The sequence below is a fragment of the Danio rerio genome, chromosome 13, assembly GCF_052040795.2.
Source record: "Danio rerio strain M-AB ecotype USA chromosome 13, GRCz13ab, whole genome shotgun sequence".
NCBI lineage: Eukaryota > Metazoa > Chordata > Actinopteri > Cypriniformes > Danionidae > Danio > Danio rerio.
Genome location: NC_141033.1, coordinates 4,429,989 through 4,456,500, shown reverse-complemented (window position 1 = coordinate 4,456,500; position 26,512 = coordinate 4,429,989). Strand labels below are relative to the sequence as shown.

General features: G+C 34.3%; 1 protein-coding gene across 7 annotated transcripts in view; it reads right to left on the bottom strand.

The window, feature by feature from the left end:
- pde10a (phosphodiesterase 10A) overlaps positions 1 to 26,512 on the bottom strand; it is a 152,623-nt gene that overhangs the window by 93,730 nt on the left and 32,381 nt on the right. For 3 of the 7 annotated variants that reach the window (XM_087277720.1, XM_087277722.1, XM_087277721.1), the window contains exon 1: positions 21,392 to 21,848. The exons of 2 other annotated variants lie outside the window; for them this stretch is intronic. In XM_087277720.1, the coding sequence (XP_087133846.1) occupies positions 21,392 to 21,455 (64 nt within the window). In that variant the 5' untranslated portion in view covers positions 21,456 to 21,848. 7 annotated transcript variants of the gene reach the window in all.

The window sequence follows — 26,512 nt, the reverse complement described above, 5'->3', positions numbered from 1 at the left end:
TACGCAGAAAAAGCACATGACTTCATCCACACTCTATGAAGAAACTCTCTTATCGCAAAGAATCCAGATGTTTGCTTACAGCATGATAACATGTGCGCCAAACAATAAATAAACGCGTAAAAACCACCAAAGATTAGGGGTTGAAAAATGACAGATAGTCTAATCGTTTAGCGCCGTGTGACTGCTGGCCCGTCTGAGCGTCTCTATTCCCCCCACACGACTCGAGAGATGTAAAAATAAAACACTCGGTACTGTAAATCCTGCCAGAAAAAGCATCTTTCTCCATCCATTCCTTCACCATAACTCAAACTAAGCTGACAGACTTGTTTATAAAGCTTTCTCTCCATTATTCGGGAAATGATGTGTGGAAAAAACAGGAGTGAGAAGAAGGAGCTACTTGACCAGAGTCGTAATATCTTCCTTTTCGCAGGGTGAGGAGGAGGTTATAGTAGGGTGACCAGACGTCCTGATAAAATCTTACAGGCCAAGTCCCAGTCCAAATAGAGTTAGAGGACTATTTGGGCAGAAAATTCGTTTTGACATGCTTTGATTGCTGTAAATAAATGTTTTATGAGCTCAACATCCAAATGGAGTTAACCCAAAAATGAACATTTGTTTTGTTAATTTGCTCGCCTTCAGGCCATCCAAGAAAGTCACTGTTTTCCTTTTCCAAACATTAAATTTGAGACTCAAAATATATAAAGCAAACCAGTTCAAAGTTCACCCAAAAATCTAAATATGCTAATTAATCACCTTACAGTTCAGTAAAAAGTACAAATAAAAATAAAATGTGTGACGACAGATAAAACTAGTGACCACTTATAATTTCATTAGACTTTAAACTTTTAACAACAGACTTCAAACTACAGAAATATTTTGTTTTACTTCAAAAAATTGTGTTTTATAAAAAAAAAAAAGAATTGTCAACTATTTGTCAACTACACTCTCAGAAAAAAAGGCACATGGTAGTACAAATAATGTTCCTTAAGGAACACTTTTGTACGTTTATAAAAGTTGTACCTTATAAAATACAGAAAAAACCTCTTATGATACTGTTCCGTACCTTTCATGGTAAAACTGAAATGAAGATACACAATTGTTCTCATAAAAAAGGTACATCAGCAGGGTTCAACGCTAAGGATTTTTTATACGGGTCCGATCGGGCCATTGGTTGAGATTTTTACTTGCCCTGCCAAAATTTTCACTAGCCCCACCAAAAAACTAAAAAGTTAATAGCTATTTCTTAGCCACATATTTTAAATAGTGGCAAAATTATGCCTGTGAATCTAGAATTTAAACATTTTAAATATGTTAATAAATGTATAATGAGCAAAATTCAAGATTTTATGCAAATGAAAGAGCAGTATGAAAAATGTGCTGGTGTTTTAATGCAATTCTAAATAATTTTTAATAAAAATGGCTTGCCAAACTGACAACTGTTTTTTTTTTTTTGTTCTTTTTTTCAGTTTCTTAATTTTGTACCCATGTAATGGTCTGCTTATAAGCCTTTAGAAACAGACGTTTTCTTAGAGCGTCATTGTTTAATTTTGCCGCCATGTTGCCATCTTTTCGCTGTAATGGTTGTTAACAAAAACATTCTCATCGTTACTGGCCGTTAGGGCCAGTAACAAACCTGTCTACTGTCCGGAGTGTCTTTCACACTGGCCCTGGGCCACCAGGCAGTCCTTATTGTTGAGCCCTGTTAAGGTACAAAGTGTCTTGTCACTGTAGTAGTACCTTTATGGATCAGATTTGTACCTTTGATGAAGGTACACTATTGTATTTACATTGACCCACTGGCAGCTAAAATCCACGCCTACACTATCGAGCGTGTATGAACTGTGATTACTTTTATATAGCTGATTAGCTGTTGGGCATTTCACTCTCTCACTGAACGCAGTCGACCAATCGCAACAGACTGTCATCGGTCCAATAAGCGCAGATTAGCTAAGCGCTAAGGAGGGGTTTGAGAACAAATGAATCACTGGACGATTCATACGGGAGTCGCTGGAATAATTAGGTAAAAATAAATGCACATTATAAGACCATGAAAGTGTTTTTTGACCTTGCATGCATATTAGACTGTTGTTGGAGACCCTTACAACCAAGATATTACCCTATTTCATGTATAATATGGGCTCTTTAAAAACCAATGGTATGATTTGGTTTCCCATGGTACAAATCATGTCCTTAAATGAGCAAACTGCAATGGTACACATTTATTTCTTTGTCTTAAATGTACAATTCTGTTTCATAAAAAAGTACTGCCCCAGTGACAAGGGTTTGTACCTTCTTTGAGTGTACCCATATCCAGAACTCCATTCATTCATTCGGCTATTCATCAGGGGTTGCCACCACAGAACAAACCCACTAACTTATTCAGCATATGTTTAACACAGCGGATGACCTTCCAGCTGCAACCCATTACAGGGAAACATCCATACACACATTCACACACACACTCATACACTTAGTTTATCCAATTCACTTATACACTCTCAGAAATAAAGCTAGGTAAGCTGTCACAGCAGTACCTTTACAAAAGGTACAAATTAATACATAAAATGTTCATGTTAATACCTCAAAGGTGCATATTAGTACCTAAAAAGTACAAAAGTGTTCCTCTTAAAATGTGTAGGTACTAATAAATACTTTTGAGGTACAAATATGGACCCTTTAGGTACAAATGTGTACCTTTTGTGTACCAGTGACAGCTCGCGTACCTTTATTTCTGTGAGTGTAGCACATGTTTAGACTGTGTGGAAAACCAGAGCACCCGGAGAAAACCCACGCCAACACAGGGGCAAAATGCAAGCACACAGAAACGCCTTCTGACCCAGCTGGGACTCAAACCAGCGACCTTCTTGCTATAGGTGACAGTGCTAGCCACTGAGCCCCAGAATTCCACTCACTTTATCAAAATGAATCAAATGTATAAATCCCAACCGACTGGTTTCAGACTCTAAGAGTAACCCCGGCCTGCTTTTTTCTTCTTCTTTTTTCTTTTCACCTAGTGACCTCAGATTTAATAGGTCTATAAAACGTGTGCGGCCAGCCTCTCGCTGCTGGTGTCCAAAGAGTCAGGAGCTCCTATATCGTGCAGTGACCAAAAACAGCAGACTGCAAAAGCAAAGGAAGGCCTGAGAGAGAAGAAGAGATGGTTTACTGTGGAGCGACCGCTCTCTTCCTGGAGTGGTGTCAAGGGCAGACTGCCAAGGTACTACTTTTCACTTGCCTGACATGATTGAGGCGGGTGTATGTGTGTGTGTGTCTGACGGAGGGGAGCAGGGTGTCTGCGTCAGCGCTCCGCCTGGGACTCCCCGGCCAGAGGTAAGGAAGAGCATATGTTTCTTATCTAAGGAAGGGTTTCAGGGTGATTGGGACGGTGATGTACAAGCACTAGAAATACTAGAAAAATCTGGTAACACTTTACAATAAATAGCTAATGGTAATTAATGCATTTACTAACATGAACATACAATGAACAATACATTTATTACAGTATTTGTTCATGTAAGATAATGTCAGTGGTGGAAAGAGTACTGAAAAATCATACCCATGTAAAAGTACCTACACTGTAAGAAAATTCCAGATTTTCACAATGTTACTGTAATACAGTACAGTAAATTACATAAGTATCACTTTACAGCAGGGCCGGAGTGGGACTCCTTTTCAGCCCTGGAGTTTCAAGCCTCAGACCGGCCCACCTCAGTGACCTCAGACTGACTATATTAAAATAAGGTCATTTCCAAATCAGTTTCTAATGACACTATAATGTCTTTTTTTCAGGAAAACAGCTGCTTTAGAACTTCAAATGTTCAACAACCCTAACAGTATTATATGTCCTAACAATATAAATTTAAAAAAAAATTACTAAAATGAGGATCGAACCCGAGTCAGCGGCATCATAGCCTAACGCGCTAACCGCTGGACCACAACAGCTATATATTGATTTGAGACTCATCTGAGTTATATCATCATTAACCTGCAGGCTGTATCTTGTTCACAAGGCTGCGAGAAAATAGATAAAAAAAGAGAAGAGTTGCGGTAAAATAATGAATAAAAAGGCTGTGGTCAAGTAAATAAATAAATACATTTAAAAAGTGTGACTGCTGAGAGCAACACATTCTGGAACTAGGGACACCGGCCCTCGCTGCCAAAAAACGGACCGGCCCACTGGGAATTCTCCCGGTCCTCCCGATTAGCCAATCCGGGCCTGCTTTACAGGATTTAACTGTGAATACAGGGTGGGCCATTTGTATGGATACACCTTAATAAAATGGGAATGGTTGGTGATATTAAGGTCCTGTTTGTGGCACATTAGTATATGTGAGGGGCAAACTTTTCAAGATGGGTGGTAACCATGGTGGCTTTTTTGAAGTCGGCCATCTTGGATCCAACTTTTTATTTTTTAATAGGAAAAGGGTCATTTGACATATCAAACGTATTGAGAATTTCACAAGAAAAACAATGGTGTGCTTGGTTTAAACGTAACTTTATTCTTTCATGAGTTATTAACAAGTTTCTGACCACTTATAAAATGTGTTCACTGTGCTGCTCATTGTGTTGGATTTTCAATGCAACCCTTTTCTCCCACTCCTAACACACTGATAGCAACACCGCAGGAGAAATGCCAGCACAGGCTTTCAGTATCCGTAGTTTCAGCTGCTCCACATCTAGTATCTTCAAACCATAGACAATTGCCTTCAGATGACCCTAAAGATAAAAGTGTAAGGTTGAGTATCCTGAAGGTGGTCCTTCCTTCGTTCATTCGTTCTATTATTCATTCCTTCATTCTTTTGTTTCTTACTCATTTGGTTCTTTGTTCATTCAATTATTCGTTCATTCCTTCCTTCCTTACGTTCAGTCCTTCCCTGAATCTTTCCTTCATTCCAATGGTCTTTCCTTCCTTAGTTTGGTCCTTCCTTCATTAATTCGGTCCTTTCTTCCATTCCTTGTACGGTCCTTCCTTTATTCAGCTCTAAATTCTTCATTCGTTCCATTTAGTGACTGTTCACTAAATGTTACAGTCAACATCCTTCATTTGCTCATTGGTGACATGCAGTCTATAAACATGCCGTCTCTGGGTAAAGATTTTGGACATCTTCTTAGACATTTTTAATGCTACCAAAAGGTTTTGCTGCATTTTTAAAGCATCCATTTCTTGAGATTGTTGATGGTAGTAAATGCCTTAACTAATAAAACCTTATAGTAAAGTGTGATCAAAAAATTCTGATATAGCAATATTTATTTGTTCTGTGATAAATTCTGCGAAGTGAATTTCCCAAGATAGTTTGAATAGCACTATTTGACAGTTTTCTGGGGAGTCTAGCAGTATTCGGGTACAGAAATTGAATAATCACAATGCAAAACGTACCTACTTACTTTGATTTGATTTGTTTATAGTCCAAATATCTAAAGAAAAAAATTAGATCAAGTGTCCTACCCAAAGCCCACACCTAAACCCAACTACTACCTTACTAATACAAAGCAGCTAATTAGTAGTTTATGGAGCTAAAAGTCTTAGTTACTGGTTTGTTAATAGCGTGAATTCTGCATTAAAATAAAGTGTGACTATCTTTTTCTAAACATATTTTGTTTAAAAGTCTGAAATAAACACAGAATAACATTTAAAGAGCTAAAAAGGCCCATTACACAGACTTCTGCCAGATTTAGCTCACGTTAATATACAAATTTGTATAGTCCAAATATCTAAAAAAAAATCTTAGATCAAGTGTCCTACCCAAAGCCCATACCTAAACCCACTAGCTTACTACCATTAATAAGCAGCTAATTAGTAGTTTTTTGAGCTAAAAGTCTTAAGTTACTGGTTTGTTAATAGCGTGAATTGTGCATTAAAATAAAGTGTGACTGTCTTTTTTTTGTTTAAAAGTCTTAAATAAACACTCAAACACGTTTAAAGAGCTAAAAAGGCAAATTCCACAGATTTAGCTCACTTTAATATACAAATTTGTTTATAGTCTAAATATCTAAAAAAAAAAAACTCTTAGATCAAGTGTCCTACCCAAAGCCCATACCAAAACACACTTTACTACCATTAATAAGCAGCTAATTAGTAGTTTATTGAGCTAAAAGTCTTAGTTACTTAAAAAGAAGGTAGTCTTTAATAAACACACAAACACACATTTAAAAAGCTAAAAAGGCCCATTCCACAGACTTCTGTCAGATTTCACTTTAATACACAAATATAACCCCTCCCCCCAAATTATGGTAAGCAGATATACACAAAACCTGACAGGCACACTTTACTAAGTGAATGTATATAGTGGATTTACAGTAATACCACGCACACACACAGTAGCTTTCACGGAAAGGTAATTTGCATTATTTCCACTCTCGTGGCTGTGGTCATTAGGAGGAAAGGGTACAGGCTATAAATGGCCAGCTGAGATTGAGATAAGCCAGCGCTGAAACTGGGAGCACCGCTAACTAGAGTCCTTTCCATCAGGTTCACAAGGCCTTGCCCTTTATAAAACCACAGCCAAGTTATGCAGAATATGTTGTCACTGTAAAGCGACCTCTAATAGCCGTGTGGTTTGCATCCAAACTCACATGTTTAGGAAGGCGCCATGGAGCCAGAAATTAGCTTTTTGCCCTCAGGTCTCAGGTCTTTTTTATTTTTAACAGTCAGAGTTAAACTTATCACAAATGAAAAGATCAAATGCACAAAAAGAGTCCTGATAATAGAAGTCTTAAATCTTATAAGTGAACAGAGCGTTGCATTCACACAAGTGCTTTCTTTTTTCAGGGGGGTGTCACATGTTTTGTTTTGCGTTTTTTTTTTTTTTTTAAATCTCTATTTATTTATCCAATCTATTTTTATCCAGAGTGGTTTGGGCTATACCTGTGAAGCTGTGCTAACTTTCTGTTTTTGTGATTTTAGAGTTAAACGGTAAAGGCAAAACATCCACCATTACAATCTATAAGTATACAGTATAAAACTAAATGAAAATAACTTATAAAATAATAACTTAAATAATAGTACAACGATGAGTACAACGTGAAGTATGAAAGTCTACTTGCACTGTTATATAAATTAATCTTAACAGGGACTAAGCTGAAGGAAGCGAGCGATTTAGTAAGTGTTTTTTTTTTGCTACTAATAACTGGATGTCGCCAGAACTAGACCCACTGAAAAATGTACAGTGGAAAATTAGCTTCTGTGGTTGCCAGAACTTCATTATTAAATACAGCAGAAACCAAACAGAATTTATTAAAAGTGATGCTTAAGTACAATATTTTTTTAATCTTTAAATTAATGAAATACAGTAGTTTACCGTAATTTTTTTGAAAATGTTTTTTGAAAATGTTTTTTCAACTGTAAAAATCTGGCACAGCTGCTGATTTTCACTGTTAGTTTTATAAACTTAATTTTTAGGGTAATGAAATACAGCAGTTTACCGTAATATTTTTCAATTCTGTTACAGTTTCTACCATATTTTCAAAAGTAAAAATGATGATTTTCACTGTAAAATTTATTTTTTAATTAAATGCAGTAGTTTACTGTAAAATTTAGCTACTTCTGTTATGGTTTCTACTGTATTTTTAACTAAAATTCTGGCAGCCACAGCTGCTGACTTTTTACTGTAAATTTTATGCATTTATTTTTTTAGAGTAACCAATTACAGTGTTTTCCTGTAATTAAATTTTTTTTATATATTACAGTTTCTACTGTATTTTTAATAGTAAAAATCTGGCAACAACAGCTGCTGATTTTTCACAGTAAATTTTATGTATTTATTTTTAAAGGGAATACAGTAGTTTACCATAATATTTAGGAAATTCTATTGTGGTTTCTACTTTATTTTTAACAGTAAATTCTGGCAACCACAGCAGCAGACTTTTCACTATGAATTTTATGAATTCTTTTAAAGTAATGAAATACAGTAGTTTACTGTAATATTTAGGAAATTCTTTTACAGTTTCAACTGCATACCTGACAACATTCGGATCATAAATTCTGGGAGATTTTATCCGGGGGTGCGTGCGAAGCAAAGAGTGTGTGTGCGTGTGTCTGTGTGTGTGTGTGGGGGGGGGGGCATGCGCGAAGTGAAGAGGTGAAGAGGGGGGGGGCAGGTGCGCACAAAGGGATGGCGGGGAGCGGGTATGAAGATGGTTGCGTGTTGGGTTCGACACACATGGGGACTGTACCAAAAAAGCTGAGTAGTGGGGGGTGGGGGGTATTGGAATTCCGGGAGACAGAACAATATGGGAGAAGGGCGGGAGATGGGTCTGAAATACAGGAGACTCCCGGGAAAAACGGGAGTGTTTGCAGGTATGTTCTACTGTATATTTAACAGTAAATTCTGGCAAGCTGCAGATTTTTCACCTTTATTTTTGGGGATTCGTTTTTAGAGTAAGGAAATACAATACTTTACCGTAATATTTATGAATTTCTTTTTTTAAAGTGCACATTAAATTTACAAAAGGAGTTACATCTTCAAAAAAAAGGTTTAAGTGGTTGCTAGAACGGTTAGGGAAATGGAATTATTGAGTGGAACTGGAACCAGAATCATTACATTCCTAATGACTCCCAGCCGTACTTCCTGTATGCCTCTGCTGAAGCATTGGAGAAGGAGTGTTTGATCTGACAGCGCAGCTCTCGCAGGAGGCCAAAGATGCTTTTTTTTTTTTTTTTTTACCAGGCACATCTGGAGAATTCCTTTTTCCCAGAAGAGCAATGGGAACAAAGGAAAGCTCTGATGAGAACAGCAGACTCGCAATCTGGAGATTCCTTACACAAGGTCATAAAGGAGCTCTGGAGTTCTGACATCATCAAACGAACAGAGTGCTGAGTAACAGTGTGTGCTCAACCCATACAAACTTTATATGATGACACATGGGTCTGTCAAATCAGACTCCTCCTTAAAGGGACAGTTCATATGAAAATGAACATTAATACTTAAGTGGTTTCAAACCTTTATAAGTGTCTTTCTTCTGTTGAATACAAAAAAATATACACTCACCGGCCACTTTAATAGGTACACTTTACTAGTACCATGTTGGACCATCTTTTGCCTTCAAAACTGCCTTAATCCGTTGGCATAGATTTAACAAGGCACTGGAAATAATACTCAGAGATTTTGGTCCATATTGACTTGATAGTATCACACAGTTGCTGCAGATTTGTTAGCTGTACATCCATGATTTGAATCTCCCGTTCCACCACATCCCAAAGGTCCTCCATTGGATTGAGATCTTGTGACTGTAAAGGCCATTTGAGTACAGTGAACTCATGTCATAAAGTGCAAATCATCTCAGACTGGTTTCTTGAACATTAAATGAACATGTTTAAGAAACCAGTCAGAGATGATACGTGCTTTATGACATGGTATGTTATCCTGCTGGAAGTAGTCATTAGAAGTTGGGTACACTGTGGTCATAAAGAGATAGACATGGTCAGCAACAATACTAAGGTAGGCCGTGACATTGACAAGATGCTCAATTGGTACTAATGGGGCCAAAGTGTGCCATGAAAATATCCCCCACACCATTACACCACCACCACCATTGATGCAAGGCAGGATGGATTCAGGCTTTCATGTTGTTGACGCCCAATTCTGCTGACCCAAACATCCAAATGTGGTAGCAGAAACCGAGACTCATCAGACCAGGCAACGTTTTTCCAGTCTTCGACTGTCCAATTTTGGTCAGCCTGTGCAAATTGTAGCCTCAGTGACTTCCATAGCAGGAAAAATGAATGCTATGGAAGTCAATGGTTTTGGTTTTTTAGCTTTCTTCGAAATATCTTGAGCAGACAAAAAAAGAAAGAAAGAAATGAGTAAATGATGACAGAATTTTCCATTTTGAGTGAACTGTCTCTTTAAGCTTTCCACATTTTTTTTTTAATAATTTTGATATTTTAACATGCTTTGACCGACTTGCTCAAAAAGGTCTTTAAAGTGTTGCCGATTTGAAGAGTGAACTAAACCCGAAGCAAAACATTTAAAAACAATGCAATTACATTAAAATTACATTAAAAATTGCATTAAACATTAGCACTTTTTATAAATACATAAAATAATACTTTTAAAAGAAACAAGGCTTTCAACGAGGGAATGCATATATAGGTTATTATTTAACCAATTTTATAAATAACTACTCAGCAAAGTTCAGAAACATTATTTTATATTTGCAGAAAAGACCTTAAAAATGATGTTCACATAACTAATTTGCGGGGCTTATTGGTGGCTCAGTGGGTAGCACAGTCGCCTCACAGCAAGAAGGTTGCTGGTTTGAGGCTCAGCTGGATGAATTGGCATTTCAGTGTGTAGTTTGCACACCTCCGGGTGCTCCGGTTTCCCCAAGGGTCCAAGCACATGCGCTATAGGTGAGTTCACTGTACTCAAATGGCCTCCACAGTCACCAGATCTCAATCAAAGGTGCAACCGACAAATCTGCAGCAACTGTGTGATGCTACCATGTCAATATGGACCAAAGTCTCTGAGGAATCTTCCCAGTGTCTTGTTGAATCTATCCCATGAAGGATTAAGGCAGTTAAAAGGTGTAACTAATAAAGTGAGTGTATGTATATATTATTTGCTTATATAAATTACACAATACTATAATTAAAGAAATAATAATATGATACCTGCAAGTTTTTTTTCTGCATGTGTGTGTTTGTCTGTGCTACAATGAAGTTAGTCGCAACTCAAATAAGTTATAGATAAAACCAAACAATTATATAATGATCAACATGCTTATTCCAACAGCTCCACCAGACTTCTTTTTCATGCTTTGCAACAACAAGTAAACGGCATAAACAAGACTGTGGGATAACACAAGCAGTGAAGGACACATTCAAAGGTCATTCCTGCAGAAAGAGTTTTTTTTTCAGTTAAAATCATGCACGTGAGAGAAATTGGGGGAGGGGTGCTGTTTAACCACAAGGTCTAGAAATGCTTTTTTTGTAAGTGGAATTTCTTCGAGTTAATAATGGACTGTTTTTAAAATGCAATTTGATGCACAAGATGCTTTAAAGGAGACCTATTATGCCACTTTTTACAGGATGTAAAATAAGTCTGACACCCATAGAGTGTGTATGTTAAGTTTTCAACCCAGGCACATTCTGAAAACGTACCTCTGTATACATGTCTGGATGTAATAGATCCTAGGAGCTAAATTGTTTTGGAGTTATTGTTTTCGCGAATCCACCAGAGGTAGCTGTGTATGCTTTTTGAGATCTCAAATTTCTCTCGTGAGTGCCATTCGTGGCTGTTGTTCTCACATAAATCCACCAGAGGCCTCTGTCGACGGACTGACCCACCCTCCTCCTACCCTAAACCCAACCAATAGTATTTTCAAAAGCAAAGACTGACCAGCCCACCCACTACCCACCCACCGACTACTTAATCCTTTATATTTATATCCTATATCTATTCTTATTATATCCTATATAAATCCTTAATATTTACATTTTTTCATATGTAAAGATATTTGCCTATTGCTCTCTTGTGCGTAAGCGAGGCGCAACTCTGCGCTGGAGTTTAGACCGGGTTAGTTTTGGTCTAATTAAAAATCTATTATAGTTTTTTCAAAATAGCAACGCGCCAGCAGTGCGCCTCAGAACGCCTTCCTTTTTAGAGCAGAACGCCTATGGGCGCATATATGAGCGCTTATGCATTTGCTATTTAAACAGCATAGCGCAACGCCTCAAAACGACTCTTGCGCCAAGCTGAAACTACCAAAAGACTATTGCGTCGCGCCTTGCGCCACACTGCGCCGAGTGTATGATAGGGCCCTGACTCTTTTTCAATAGAGGGCAGAGCTAAAAATGCCTGTGTGTCAGCATAGTGGCAGATTCAAAACCCTTACGTCGGATGGCTGCTTCTCGCTCTGGGCTGTCTATGCTAATGAGGGAGAGATGGTCACTAATGGGCGGGTCTTTCCCTCTGATGAAACACGTACAAAGCGAGAGTGTCAAACAAAGTGTTTCTGCAGACTATTTTTATCGAGTATGATTATAAAAAGTATGATAATAAATGTTTACCATTAGAGGCTGGCTATATTCACAGATTATTGCCACACAACTGTGCCTAAACTGTACTTATAAATGAATTTGTTGCATAATAGGTCCCCTTTAAGACTAACATACCGACTCTAACATCTAAAAAATGTTATTTCAAATTTCATGGGACCTTTAATGTCTTTGTTTAATCAAAAAAAGCTATACCTGAAAACTTGGTAATGAGTATTTGAAAAGTGCACCTTGACATTTGTGGCACGTCTGGCAGAGAGTTTTGACTATATATGACGTGAGGCAGTTTCGTTGACTTCTATAGTGAATGCCTGTTTGAGGAGGGAATTTACTTGGATGATTAAATGACATCCAGCTGGGGGAGGAAGTATCTTCGATGAGCGTTTCCTGCATGACAATGCATCGTTCTTCATTGAGTTAAGCACTCTGTAGATGGCCTGTCAGATCACATTAATGTTGACCTGGAGTAGCCTCAAAAACGGCCTCTGTGGAGAGGTTCATCTCACACACACATAGAGAGAGACACACACACACACACAGGGCTGGGCTAAAATAAAACAACACAACGCCACCGGTAGCATGATGTTCCAGACATTCTGATAAAAAAATACATTAAAAAACGTTTTAAGACTGAATAACTTTTTTGAATCTAATGTTTAGGAGGGGTAAGACAAAATACTGTCAAATTGAACCAAATACACAGCTGAAGTTAATAATAATAATAATAATATTGCTAATAATATTGACCTTAATGGTTTAAAAAAATATAAACTGATTTCATTCTAACCAAAATCAAGCAAATTAGACTTTCTCCAGAAGAAAAAATATTATAGGAAATATTGTGAAACATTCCCTGCTCTGTTAAATCTCATTTGGGAAATATCTGAAAAAGAAGAAAAATTCACAGAAGGGCGAATCATTTTGACTTAACTATAAAATGTGTTTAGATAAAATGTAGCCAGCTCTCAAATGAAAATACTTAATGTTTTTCTTGATCACCACAAAATTCTGAACAAAGCTCAAGCAATGCTCTCGAGTTTTGCAGACTATTTGGGTAAATAAAAAAAACATTGAAATCTGTTGCTGGGTTAAAATAACAACATTCTAAAGACGGTTAAATTAAATTTAGGCCAAAATTGGATATGTTTTGTGTTTGTTTGGCTTTATTATACATGACAACAACAATGGTTATATTATTATTATTATTATTATTATTATTATTATTTGATATTTTTATATAATTATACATTATTGATACTATTTTACATATTTTATAGGATTTTATCAAATATAATATAACATATGTTATATAATTATGTTATAATTATTATTTTATATAATTCATCATTATCATAATTAATAATGTTAAAATATTTATTATTATTTTAATTATTATTTTAATTAATATTATTAGTAGTGGTCTTTTATATTATTATTATTATTATTATTATTATTATTATTATTATTATTATTATATTTTTATATAATTATAGTAATATTATTATCGTTATTGTTAGATATTTTATAGAATTATATTATAATTATTATTTTATGTATTTATATATTATTAGCATTATCATAATTAATAATAAATTATTGTTGTATATTATTATTATTATTATTTCTTTAACTATATTATATACATATTTTATTTAATATAGCATTAATATTACAACTATTTTAATTATTATTTTGATTAATATTAGTAGTAGTAGTAGTAGAATATTTTATTTAATGATAATAATAATTATTCTTATTACTATTTTATATTGTATTATCATTAATAAAAATAAACTATTATCTTATATTATTATTATTATTATTATTATTTTAATTATATTATATTTTATATAATTATAGTATTATTATTATTGCTGTTTTTAAAGTAATAATAATAATAATCATCGTTATTATTATTAATAAATATTTTTATATAGTTATATAGAAAAAATTATTTTATATTTTATAAGATTATATATTAGAATTATTATTTTATGTAATTATATATTATTATTATTATAATAATTGTTGTTATTATTATTGTTTTATATTATATAAATTCTATAAATATTTTATATACATATTTTATGTAATAATTATTATTACTATTATTTTATATTTTGATATAATTATGTAGTATTATCATTATCATTGACAGTAATAAAATAATAATAATTATTATAATTATTATTAATATTATGTTATATATTATTTTTATTATATTATATTTTATATAATTATATTATATAGTATTATTATTGTTGTTTTAAATAATGATCATTAATATTATTATTAATTCTATTCTATTATTATTAATTTTATATTATACATTTTTATATAACCATAGCATTTTTCAAGGAAAATGTTGTACATTGTAAGAAATTTTATTATCACAATACTTAATAACAATATAGCATATTTTTCCAGTATCATGCAGCCCTAAAATACATCATAAAAGCACAGTGCAAATCTATGGTGAGATCAGGAAGATCCATGCATTTTATATAGACTTATGGCCTGATATAATTATAATAAGAATCCACAAATTGTATTTTTAAATGAAAAGACATATGCCAAAACTGTGAAGTAGAAATGGATGGCATGCTGCCATTGTTTACGTGCGGTGATGTGCTGATATCAGCAGCTCACAGACGGCAGCAGGAAGCCCAGACTCAGCACTGCCTCTGAGAGATGCAATGACACACCGGCCGCAAACTCCCTCAATACACAGAAAAAAAAACATCTTCAGCAACACACTGCTCTACTCCTGGAGGAGCATTACCACGGAGTATCCAAATGAACACTTATTTAATGTTAAATACATGTAATCTGATGAAAACAGCTACAGAAATGGGCTGTTATTTGTTTAATGATTCTTTAGACTTTGCATTCCATTATTACAGCTGGGAAAGCTTTGCAGGAATTCTGAATTATTATTTAGTTTAGCAGTTCAATTATTTAAATTATTCCAGTCTTATTCCTTCTTTCACTCTTTCAATTACTCTTAAAATAATAATAATAATAATAATAGTAATAATAATAATAATCTTCATCATTATTATTAATAGTAATGGTATCATTATTATTATTATTATTATTATTATTATTATTATTATTATTCTATCATCCATTTTCTTTTCAGCTTAGTCCCTTTATTCATCAGGGGTCGCCATCCTATTCCTTCTTTCACTCTTTCAATTACTCTTACACTCTTACTTGCACTCTTACTCTTCTGCTGGTCTTGACTATCCTGTCTAATAATAACAATAAATAATAATAATAGCAGTAGAAGTTGTTGTTGTTGTTGTTGTTGTTGTAGTTTTATATTATATATTTTAAATAATTATATATTATTATTATTATTATATATTTTATATTATTATATGTTATTAACATTTCTTATTATTTTATATTTTACATACTTATAGATTATTATTATTATTATCATTATTAATTATTAACACAATTAATAGCAAAAATAAAAATATCTATTTTTATTATTATTGTAGTTTTTATTATATTATATTTTCTATAGTATATTTATTTTTAATAATAATTATTATTATATTTTATTTAATTATATGTTATTATTATTTCTTACTATTTTATATTTTATATAATTATTTATTATTATTATCATTGATATCAAAAATATTATTATTGTTATTATTATTGTTATTGTTGTTGTTGTATTTTATATAATAAATTATTTTTAATATTAACTATTATTTTATATTTCATATAATTTTATATTATTATCATTATCTTCATTAATAACAAAAATAAAAATATTATCAATATTTTTATTATTGTTGCTGTTTTAATTTTATTTTATTATATATATATATATATATATATATATATATATATATATATATATATATATATATATATTATAAATATTATAAATATTATAAAATATATCATATATTATGTAATATAATAAATATATTATACTTTTTTATAAAATTATGTTATTGTTTCTTATTATTTTATATAATTATACATTATTATTATCATCATTAATAATAAAAAATATATATATAATAATAATAATCATTATTTATTATTAATAGTATTGTTATCGTTATTACTCATTTATTTTCTTTTCAGCTTAGTCTCTTTATTCATCAGGGGTCGCCAAAGCGGAATGAACCGCCAACTACATTCATTCATTCATTTTCTTTTTGACTTGTCCCTTTACTCATCAAGGGTCGCCACAGCGCAATGAACCACCAACTTATCCAGCATATGTTTTACACAGCGGATACCCTTCCAGCTGCAACTCAGTACTGAGACACATCCATACGCATTCACACACACATTCATACACTACAGACAATTTAGCTCATCCAATTTATCAACACCACATGACTTTGGACGGTGGGAGAAACCGAAGCACCTGGAGAAAACCCACAGAGAGATCATGCAAACTCCAAAGAGAAAAGCCAATTGGTCCAGCCTGGACTCAAACCAGTGACCTTCTTGCTGTGAGGCAACAGTGATAACCACTGAGCCACCGTGTCACCCAACTTAATCATTTCTTGTTCCCAAATGGGTTAAATTACCTTTAATCTTACAGTCCCAGGCCTTAAAAACACATTCATGTGAAAATCATACACGCTATTAGATCAGGATTCACAATGCCCCAACAAAACATGTGAACTGTGTTTTTGGTTAATTATAATCCCAACTTGACATTGCAGATCCTGTGATGTGACTATTGCAGATGCACACATTGCGATATCGATGCTGAAACTATATATTGTGCAGCTCTAATTATAATAAACAAAGTAAACACAGTTTTTACAGTGTGTTAAACCTGTGTATTTGCATTCCAGACTGCGTTCAAACAAACCTTGGCCAGGAGAAAACATAATCACAAGCAAGCCGACATCTCCACTGTAACCTCAGTAAAGCCTCTGCCATTACCTGTCAGCAGTCCCAGGACACGCGGCGCTCTCACGTCAATACTTTCAATGCTAATTCTGTCATGATAGCCATCAGAGGAGGTCAGAAGAACAACATCTACACTCTGCTGTCCTTTACGCACACTTTGCACTGTGGGTAATAATGTCAACAATTTTATCACAGCCTGCATGCGAAGACGTGATAAAACACAAAGCCACCGCCATCTAAACAACACGCGGGAGAGAGGAGCATTAAAGTGAGGCCTTGCTTTTTGTTTTGTTTTTAGAAATTTAGGTATTCAGAAATATGAATATGAAATTAAATGACTTTCTTATTGATATAATTACTGATTTAACAAATTGCAATATGCAACCTGCTTTAGGATGAACGTTTTATGTATTTATTTTTCAATCAAAAGATACACTGTAAAACACTTATATGAACAATTAGACAAGACAGCCATTTTGTTTTAGTTCATTGTAACTTATTAAACTTAGTTAATCATGTACCAACTTAATTTTATAAATTATGCAAGCAGTTTTAAATCGGTTTAACATAATAAAAGTTCAATGGACTCATAGGGTTAATTTGATTCAGCTTAAAAATGTAAGGCAACCAGGATATTTTTACAGTGCATGCACAATAATATTGTTATACCAAAATTTACATTATTGCATATTTGTATTGTGTGTGTGTGTGAGTGTGTGTGTGTGTGTGTGTGTGTGTGTGTGTGTGTGTGTGTGTGTGTGTGTGTGTGTGATAACAATACAGTTGGAGAAAATATTAGCCCAAATATTTAAAATATTTCCCAAATGATGTTCAGCAGAGCAGGGAATTTTTCACAGTAATTCCTATAATATTTTTTTCTTCTGGAGAAAGTCTTATTTTAACTAGAATAAAATCAGCTTTTAATTTTTTTTAAAACATCTTAAGGTCAATTTTATTAGCCTCCTTAAACAATAAGGGCCCTATACAACACATTCTCACGGCAATTCGTAACTTTTTCATTTAGTGGCTAATTCGTACAAATTCGTACGATCTAATTCATACATTTTAGTACAATTTGTGTATCCCCCAATGACGGTTGGGTTTAGGGGTGGGATTAGGTGCCACGCCTCCTTTTTAAAATCGTACATTTTCTTACGACTGAACTTGTACGAATTCGTACGAATTAGCCACTAAACTGCCAAAACGTACAATACTTACGTTTTCTCGTGAGATCAGGCTGGCCCTATCATACACGCGGCGCAATAAGAAGCAAGACATGTTTGCCCCAATGTGTTGCTATTTTCAGACCAATGCAACCTTAATTTTCCTGTTTTCTGCCATTTTGTTTAAATAGCAAAACCATTTGCGCCATTTTGTGGACTCAGGGTGTTTTGGTCTAGAAAAGAGGAGTGTTAAGGCACATTGTTGGCGCTTTGCTATTTTGAGGAACTAAAATAGACCGCAATAGACCAGCTAAAAGCAGAACTTAAGTACAGTGTATAGCGCTTTACTTGTGCGCCTCGCTTATACATTGCTTAGAACACGCAGGATGTACAGCAATAAACAAATATCTTTACAAATGAAAAATAATTAAAGAAATGAAATATCTAAAAAATTTATATATACACTGATTAGATACGCCTAGTTCGTTAAAATAGAGCCCTATACGTTTTCTGATTGTCCACGGAATAAACCATTGCTACACAATGATCTGCCTAATTACCCCAACTTGTTTAGATAACCTAGTTAGGCCTTTAAATGTCGCTTTAAACTGAATACTAGTAGGGCTGGGTACTAAAATCAGTTTCAATATTAATTAACCGAACAGCACTGTCAATAACGATAAAAGAAAAAGTCGTTATGTAGTTTCGGTAGGAAGGCTATAGTTGTATTAAAATGTGGCTGCTAAGCGCGCGCCTTAGATGGAATGTCAATAAGCTTAGGGTGCATGTTGGTGAATGTGAAGCACATGCATTTTCCAGGTACACCTAGTTAAGAAAACATCTGAACTTTTCAGAATGCCACGAGTGCACAACGATTCATGTAGGTAGAACTAATCAATCTGCTTCACACTTTGTATGGAATATACACGTTCCAGTAAAGGCAGACTACTTAGCTCAAACACTGCAGCGCTTTTATGTGATTTTGATTTTATTGTTAAAAAAAAAAACTATGAGAATTGTTAAATAAGAATCTGTTAAATGAGAATCTGAAATTATTTATGGCATACTTAAACAAAAAATAAAGATAATTTAGTATTCAAAAATGCTTTATTTAGATTTTTTTAAAACAAATTTGTCTTACACTTCATATAGATTTGTCATAGTATATGTATTAATTCTAGTACTTTACCATAAACTGACATATTCTTTGTTTCAGGAAGAAAAATGTGACATGAGATGTGGACAAATTGTACACAGATCACTACTGGTGTTGATGTGTTATTTTAGATTTCAGGTCCATGATGCTCCCACACATTAAAAAAATACTATAGTAATATCTAGTAAATGCTTTTAAAACATACTAATACTATATTAAAGTGTATATATTATAGACTTGACAACTCTACAACTCTGCGTGATTTTCGTTTTATTGTAAAAAGCAAGAAAACGTGCTAAATAAGAATCTGAATTATTTTATGGCATACTTCAACAAAAAATAAAGATTTAGTATTCAAATATTTGTAATTTTTTAAATAAATTGATCTTACACTTCTTATTTTTTGATTTTTCATAGTATATGTTTATTCCGGTACATAGTATACGTTAATTCTGGTACGTTTACCATAAACTGACATGTCCACCATTTGGTAGAGGTTGAGGTTTTAGAAATGATGGGATGTGTTGAAAGAAAATGCATTAAGTGTGTTAACTAGCAGCATTAGAAGTTTAGAAATGCAATGCATTTTTTTTTCTTAGTGGGGCAGTTAAGCATTCAGGCACAAGGAAATGCACCATTTGAATTCTTTAATATAATTATTTAATTGAATTATTTATACAATGAAGATGCAGCTTATTGCTGTTTTACACTTGATTATTAAATTTCTGTACCGAATTCTTACCAAATAGAGCTATTGAAGTCATCTGGTGAAAGTATATTCATATATTGCAATTAAAAAAGCATGGCGATGTCAGATTTTTCCCAATATCGTGCAGCCCTATTATATGCTGTCATTATGGCAAAGATTAGAAATTAGTTATTCGTAATTAGTTATTAAAATTATTATTTAGAAATGCGTTGAATCTTTCCATTACAAAGAAATTGGGGGGGAAATATACAGGGGGCTAATAATTCAGGTGGCTTTGTAATTCTGTATATAGCCATATACAGTGCTCAGCATAATTGACTACACCCCATTTTGAAAATGAGTATTTTTATCTATTTCTCAGTTAATTTAATTTTGGTGCATTTAAACAAAACAGATTTATTAAACAGATATATTTATTAAATTTATATTTTAGTTACCAAAAAAATTACAAAATTGAAGGATAATAGAATTAAATTCAAGCAAAATATTGCAAAAAAATAAATTACAACCTACAAAATTTCAACTAAATTTTTCTATATTTTTGCTTCTCTTGTTTTAGATTTGTATAAAAAAAATTCTATAACATATAAATTTGGCTGTGCTAGTTTCTGGACCGTTATCATAAGTTATTTTGTTAGATAAGCTCCAGATTTGGCTTCTCTACGGACCAATCTAATGTATATGCACAGGTATAATATTGCATAGCTTCCTATTAAAAATATGAATTTAAAAGAGAGATTTGTGAGGGGTGTTCTTATATATGCTGAGCACTGTACAGCAGAACATAATATTGAATCAGTGGATCATAATAATTATTTATAGACACTAAAGAAAATAAAAACACAAGCAACATCTAACAAAAAGTCGTGCAGAAATGTTTAAATAGATGAAGATTATGATTGATATGACGTCAAATTCATGCCCTATACAGTATATAGTAAAGAAAGCATCTGCTTACTAAATGATGGAACAGTGCATTATTCTGGAATCAAGAACTATATTTTAAACAAACAAACAAACCGTTTTACCCTCAGCAATTTTTGGCTTACTTACAGCATGATGCTATAAAATAAAAAACGCACTGTCTATTTAACATTCCAGTATACACCAGTTGACTTGTGTGTGCATTTTAACATAAATAAGAAATCCCAGAAAACAAGTTTACTGCCACTTATCATTAATCCAAAGGATGAGCCATCATCACCATCTCTCACATGTAAGTCCCCACCCATCAGCTACTGCACTAAAACTTCACACAAATAACAGGTGATGACAGACAAATCACACAAACAACTTGCACTGCAATGGACATAATCACTAACAATGCCTTGGAACAGCCAGTAAAACTTCGCATACATAAAACGAACACAAAAGAAAAGTTTCCCAGTGCGCAGGAAAAACAAAACGTTGCATTATACGCCACACTTACTAACAAGTACGCAAGGGAAATGTTAAAGTACACCTACTTGAGCCAAGGAAACAGTCCGTGAACCTTCGGAAACAGCTTGTGGAAGGCGGACCATCTTCCATGTCTGACCGCCAGCGAGTAGGGATAACTCTGGATGTGATCTGCGTCTAGTTTAATGTCGACCCGCTGCTATAAATGAAGCGATCCGACCCTGACACGCCGGATGACATCAAAGCGCGTCAAGATTGGAAGACGTTCTAGAACGCCGTGTTTTACGCGCGCTCAAGCGTCTGTGTGTCCAGTATGTAGACGGCGCCCCTGTCCTCTCCTCCAAATATAATGTTAACAAAAACAAAAGGCGATGAGGACTCGTCTCTTGTGGAGCCGGAGAATGGCTCTGAGAGCGGCGGCGTTCGCGTATCTCCACCCCGGCTGCGCCGCACTCTGGCGCAGCTGCTCCGCTCCGGACTGCTGTGGTGTGTTTTCCCACTGCTCACGGGGGGAATGGGGGCGTCATTTCTCAGGGTTGGACGTCCTCTTTATGTTATAGTGTCGAGGCAGGACGTCGGGGAATTAATATGAAAGCAGCGTGTACGGACAAATGGGTGTTTGTATGTGCTTCTTCCACTAGAGGCCATTCTCCGCTATAAAGACACGCTGGCGCATTTCGGGTCCTTTCCGAGTACAAACAGTTCCAATTTGTATCATTGGCTTCTAGGTCTCACTGTCACAGGGAGTGTTTTAATACAGGTAATACAGTTTGTGCGCAAAAAATCCCGAAAATATCACGCTGTCAAACGCTGTAAATGACCGCCTATATAGTGATGAGGCAAGCAGCAGAACTGGAGAAATCAACTGTTTACTGACGCGCTCTGACGTCAGCACGCGTCAATGACTCTCTATGTGTGTGTGAGTTTGTGAGTGAGAGACAAGATTTTGTCATTTAAGAGCCTTTCATAAACAATTAAATAGATTTTATTATCGTATCTAAACATTTTCAAATCAATGTACATATGTATGAATAAATAAATATTTATTTACTGAAATAATACATTCATTTATTCCTTTATTTCCTTTTTCAGCTTAGTCCCTTTATTAAATTAGGGGGCACCATGGCGGAATGAACCGCCAACGTATGCAGCTTGAGCAATAGGCTTACCCAATTCACCTATAGCGCATGTGTTTGGACTGTGGGGGAAACAGGAGCACCCAGTGGACACCAACACCAACAAAGGGAGAACATGCAAACTGAAATGCCAACTGACCAAGCCGAGGCTCGAACCAGCGACATTCTTGCTGTGAGACAACAGCGCTACCCACTGCGTCACCTTAAATAATATAAAATGTAATTAAATAACATCCATACAGATTACATAAGTACAGCTGAAAACACAAATTCTTCTACTAAAAAAAAATACTAATTTGAGTGTCACAGTGGCGCAGGGGGTAGCACAATCCCCTTACAGCAGGAAGGTCACAGGTTCGAGTCTCTGCTGGGTTAGTTCTTCTTTGATTAGAAAACAGCATATTAATTTTCAGAACACCACTGTGTGAGAGGCATTATAACATTTTGATGCCTTTTATTAACAATTAATATGATTTGAATATATTATCTAAACATTTTCAAATCAATTTGCATATATAAAAATAAAATAAAATGCAACATTAATAATACCTTTTATTTATAACGCACTTTTTCTAGGACCCAAAGCACTTACAAGAAAGTAAAAACAACAAAGCACTGTAAAACAATAAAAAAATACAATAAAAAACACAGTACAAATAAAAGAGATATCACAAATTAAAAACAGTCCTAAAAAGATGAGTTTTAAGTAGCTTAAGAAGCATTCCTAAAGTTTGTGGGATTTTTGTGGGTAATTAAATAAATTAAATACATGCATATTACATGAATACATCTGAAAACAAAAGTGCTTCTTCGACTAGAAAACAGCACATTACTATCATAACTCCGCTCCGTTTCAGAAACATTCAGTGTACTCATTCGTCTATTAAATGTCAAAAGGAAAGGAGAAAAGTCGTGACGTGACCACATATGTTGACCCATACTCAGAGTTTGTGCATTTAACCCATCCAAGTGAATGCACACAAAGTGAACACAGACCCAGAGCAGCATGCTCTCCTACAATTCATCATTTTATCATTTTATTGAACACTGATACAATTTCTTGATCTGATCTCAATTTTTTTTCTCATAACATGAATTTTCTTTCTTACAGTACCAACAATAAAATTAAACAACTGATATTTCAGTTATTTTATAGGGAGAGTGCATACACTCGGTGTGCTGTGTGGGATAAGGACAAAGCTGCATTTTTGTTTTTCAGCTTATTGATGACAAACTCTACCTTTAGGATCAAGGTTTTTGCACCTCCAAAATGATATGTTTATACAAAAATATAAACTATGAAGGATGTCATAAGTAGGGCCAGACAGAATCTGTAGCCATTTTTTGCTATTTCTGCAAAGAATATTGTAAAAAAAAAATATTTACTGATATATTTGAAATGATTTTGGGTGTATCGTAACAAAAAAATATATATTTTGAATAACAAAATAATAAAATTTTAACTTTTATTTAAAGTTTACAATGCAAATCCAATTAGATCCATTTAATTGGTAAACAAAGCAAGTCACGTAATATATCTACCATGTGTCACCTAAAACAGGGGTTCCCAAACTTTTCAGCCCACGACCCCCAAAAAAGCAATGCCAGTGACTTGCAACCCCCAATATTCTCTGAGATAGTTATAATATATATATATAAACCTTGCATACAACCGCACACATACCAACAGGCCCAAATCTATTCATCGTTTAATTTTGGAGAACATCACTTGGAGACCATCCTCCATGTTGAGTGGTGGCATATTCATTCATTTTCTTTTCGGCTTAGTCTCTTTATTAATCTGGGGTTGCCACAGTGGAATGAACCGCCAACTTATCCAGCATGTTTAAAAAAAAAACATAAAACTGGTTTCTATAGAAAAATAAACAAGATTTAATCCCTACGATGATTTGGATCACTGTAAACAATGCAGAATTGTACTCAATTCATTCAGGTTGTCCCAACACAAATCGATTAAGTTGACCTAACAAGTTTAAGAGGATTGAACATAAAACAATAAAGTTGTTCCAAAAAATATCAAGAATTGTGTTGTTAAATGGGTTGTCCACTACGATATCATTTTTGAAACATTAATTCACGTGTAATGTAGATGTATGAACAATCAACATCTCTAAATGTAATATGCTCAGAGTTCAATGCAAAGAAAGATATTGGCTATCACAGAATTAGCTTAGCAAAGGCTACAACTTTTGGGGACTACAAAAACAAATTTGGGGACTACAAAAAAAAATACATCCGGCTTAATGAGATCATAAACCCTTTAAGCATGTACATCCTATGCAGTAAAGGGGCGTGGCCAGAGGCGCTGTAATGTTATAGCAGAGAAAGCTGAAATGCCATCCAAACATTTGGATTTATACAGAGCTTCTGTTTCTGTAATTGGGCTTTCAAATGACACGACACAAAGATAGAAGTGCTTACAGTTTAATTTTATACAGATTATTTATACAGAGCTTCTGTTTCTGTAATTGGGCTTTCAAATGACACGACACAAAGATAGAAGTGCTTACAGTTTAATTTTAATTGTGTTCCAGAGAAATCTAAAAATATATAGCTCTAACATTTGACAAAGGAGAGCTTCCAGAATCTCTCCTATCCTGCTGGATTCGGCTAAAAACTCCTCAAAGGAGGAGCAGCTCAAACCATAATAGCAGAAGCTGTGGATTGTGAGCCACAACCTGTAAGTTTTTTATTTGTTAAAATTAATCTATTACTTGCATTGTTTCCAGTTTTAACGGTTTGTTGTAGCAAGGACGTAAACAAAGATCTAAACAACAGGAAATGCTGTTTGGCACCGCTAACAATTAATTCATATTTATCAGTCAAACCGCTGTAAACACACAATCTTCAGCAGTGTCTCTCTATGCGGATGCTTTCCCTGCATTCTACATCTCAAATGACAAACTCGCAAAAGAAATGTGAACGTTTCATATTACTTACACATGCTTATAACTCAAATATATATGAAAGACACTTGTCAGATTTTATCGTACAGAGCAGGCGTGAGGTTCAGCTTTGTCATTTTCTATATGATTCAGGCTCAAACTGATATGGCTAACAGCTACTCTGATTGACTGTTTTTACACTATGACAAAGCGCGTGCCTGGTGACGTGGAGCCAATCAGCAAATCAGAGCACACTATGTTAGCTGAACAATCAGAGCCTCTTGAGGGCAGGCCTTTCGAAGGAGCTAGCAAATATTATAGTTGTTTTTATGTTAACTGAGTAGCTGTATAAAATTAAAGTAGGATGAGAAAATAACGAGACTTTTAACAAATGAAGCATGAGCACACGTTGCTTTGCATCCCATAAACACAGCCTTAAAAATACCCCATGGACCACCCCTTTAAAGCTCATGTCACATAAGTAGTTTGAACAAGTGTATGAAGTGTATGTTTAACATTTATCTTTAAGATGTTATGTTATGGTATGTTGCTTCAATGCTTCAGTATGGCATGCGTGAGTTTGCTGCTCAGTCCTTTGTAATTATTAAAGGAGTTGGGTTTCTTTTCCAGAATCCTTTTTTACCCTGAGGTTTATTCAAAGGATTTCCTGTATCATTTTGACGTCCCATTGACGTCTGTTGGGCCCCCACACTTTCCAAAACGTAGAAATATTTCTTCATCTGGTGACTGAGCATTCAGTCTTTTGAGTCAGTGGAGAAAATAAGAGCTCGCATATTGCTTCTTCATCTGGTAAGCACTGTGCATGGCCAGACGAGGGTAATAAATAACACCTGAATTTATTGTATAAAATGTGTAACTAGCTTGTAAAGTGAATGTGTTTTTGTAATGCAACTTGTAATCAAACTTCAAACAAAATCCTTGCTTTTCATTGAACACTCTTGTTCAAACTACTTATTTAAAATGAGCTCAAACTATTTTTTTGGGACAACTTAATTGTTTCATGTTTAATCCACTTATATTTGCAAAAATAGTTAAGCTAACTTAATCGATTTGTGTTGGGACAACATGAAGGAATTGTGGGTAACATTTTTTTTTCTTACGACCTGAAAAAAATCTGGGTTTCACA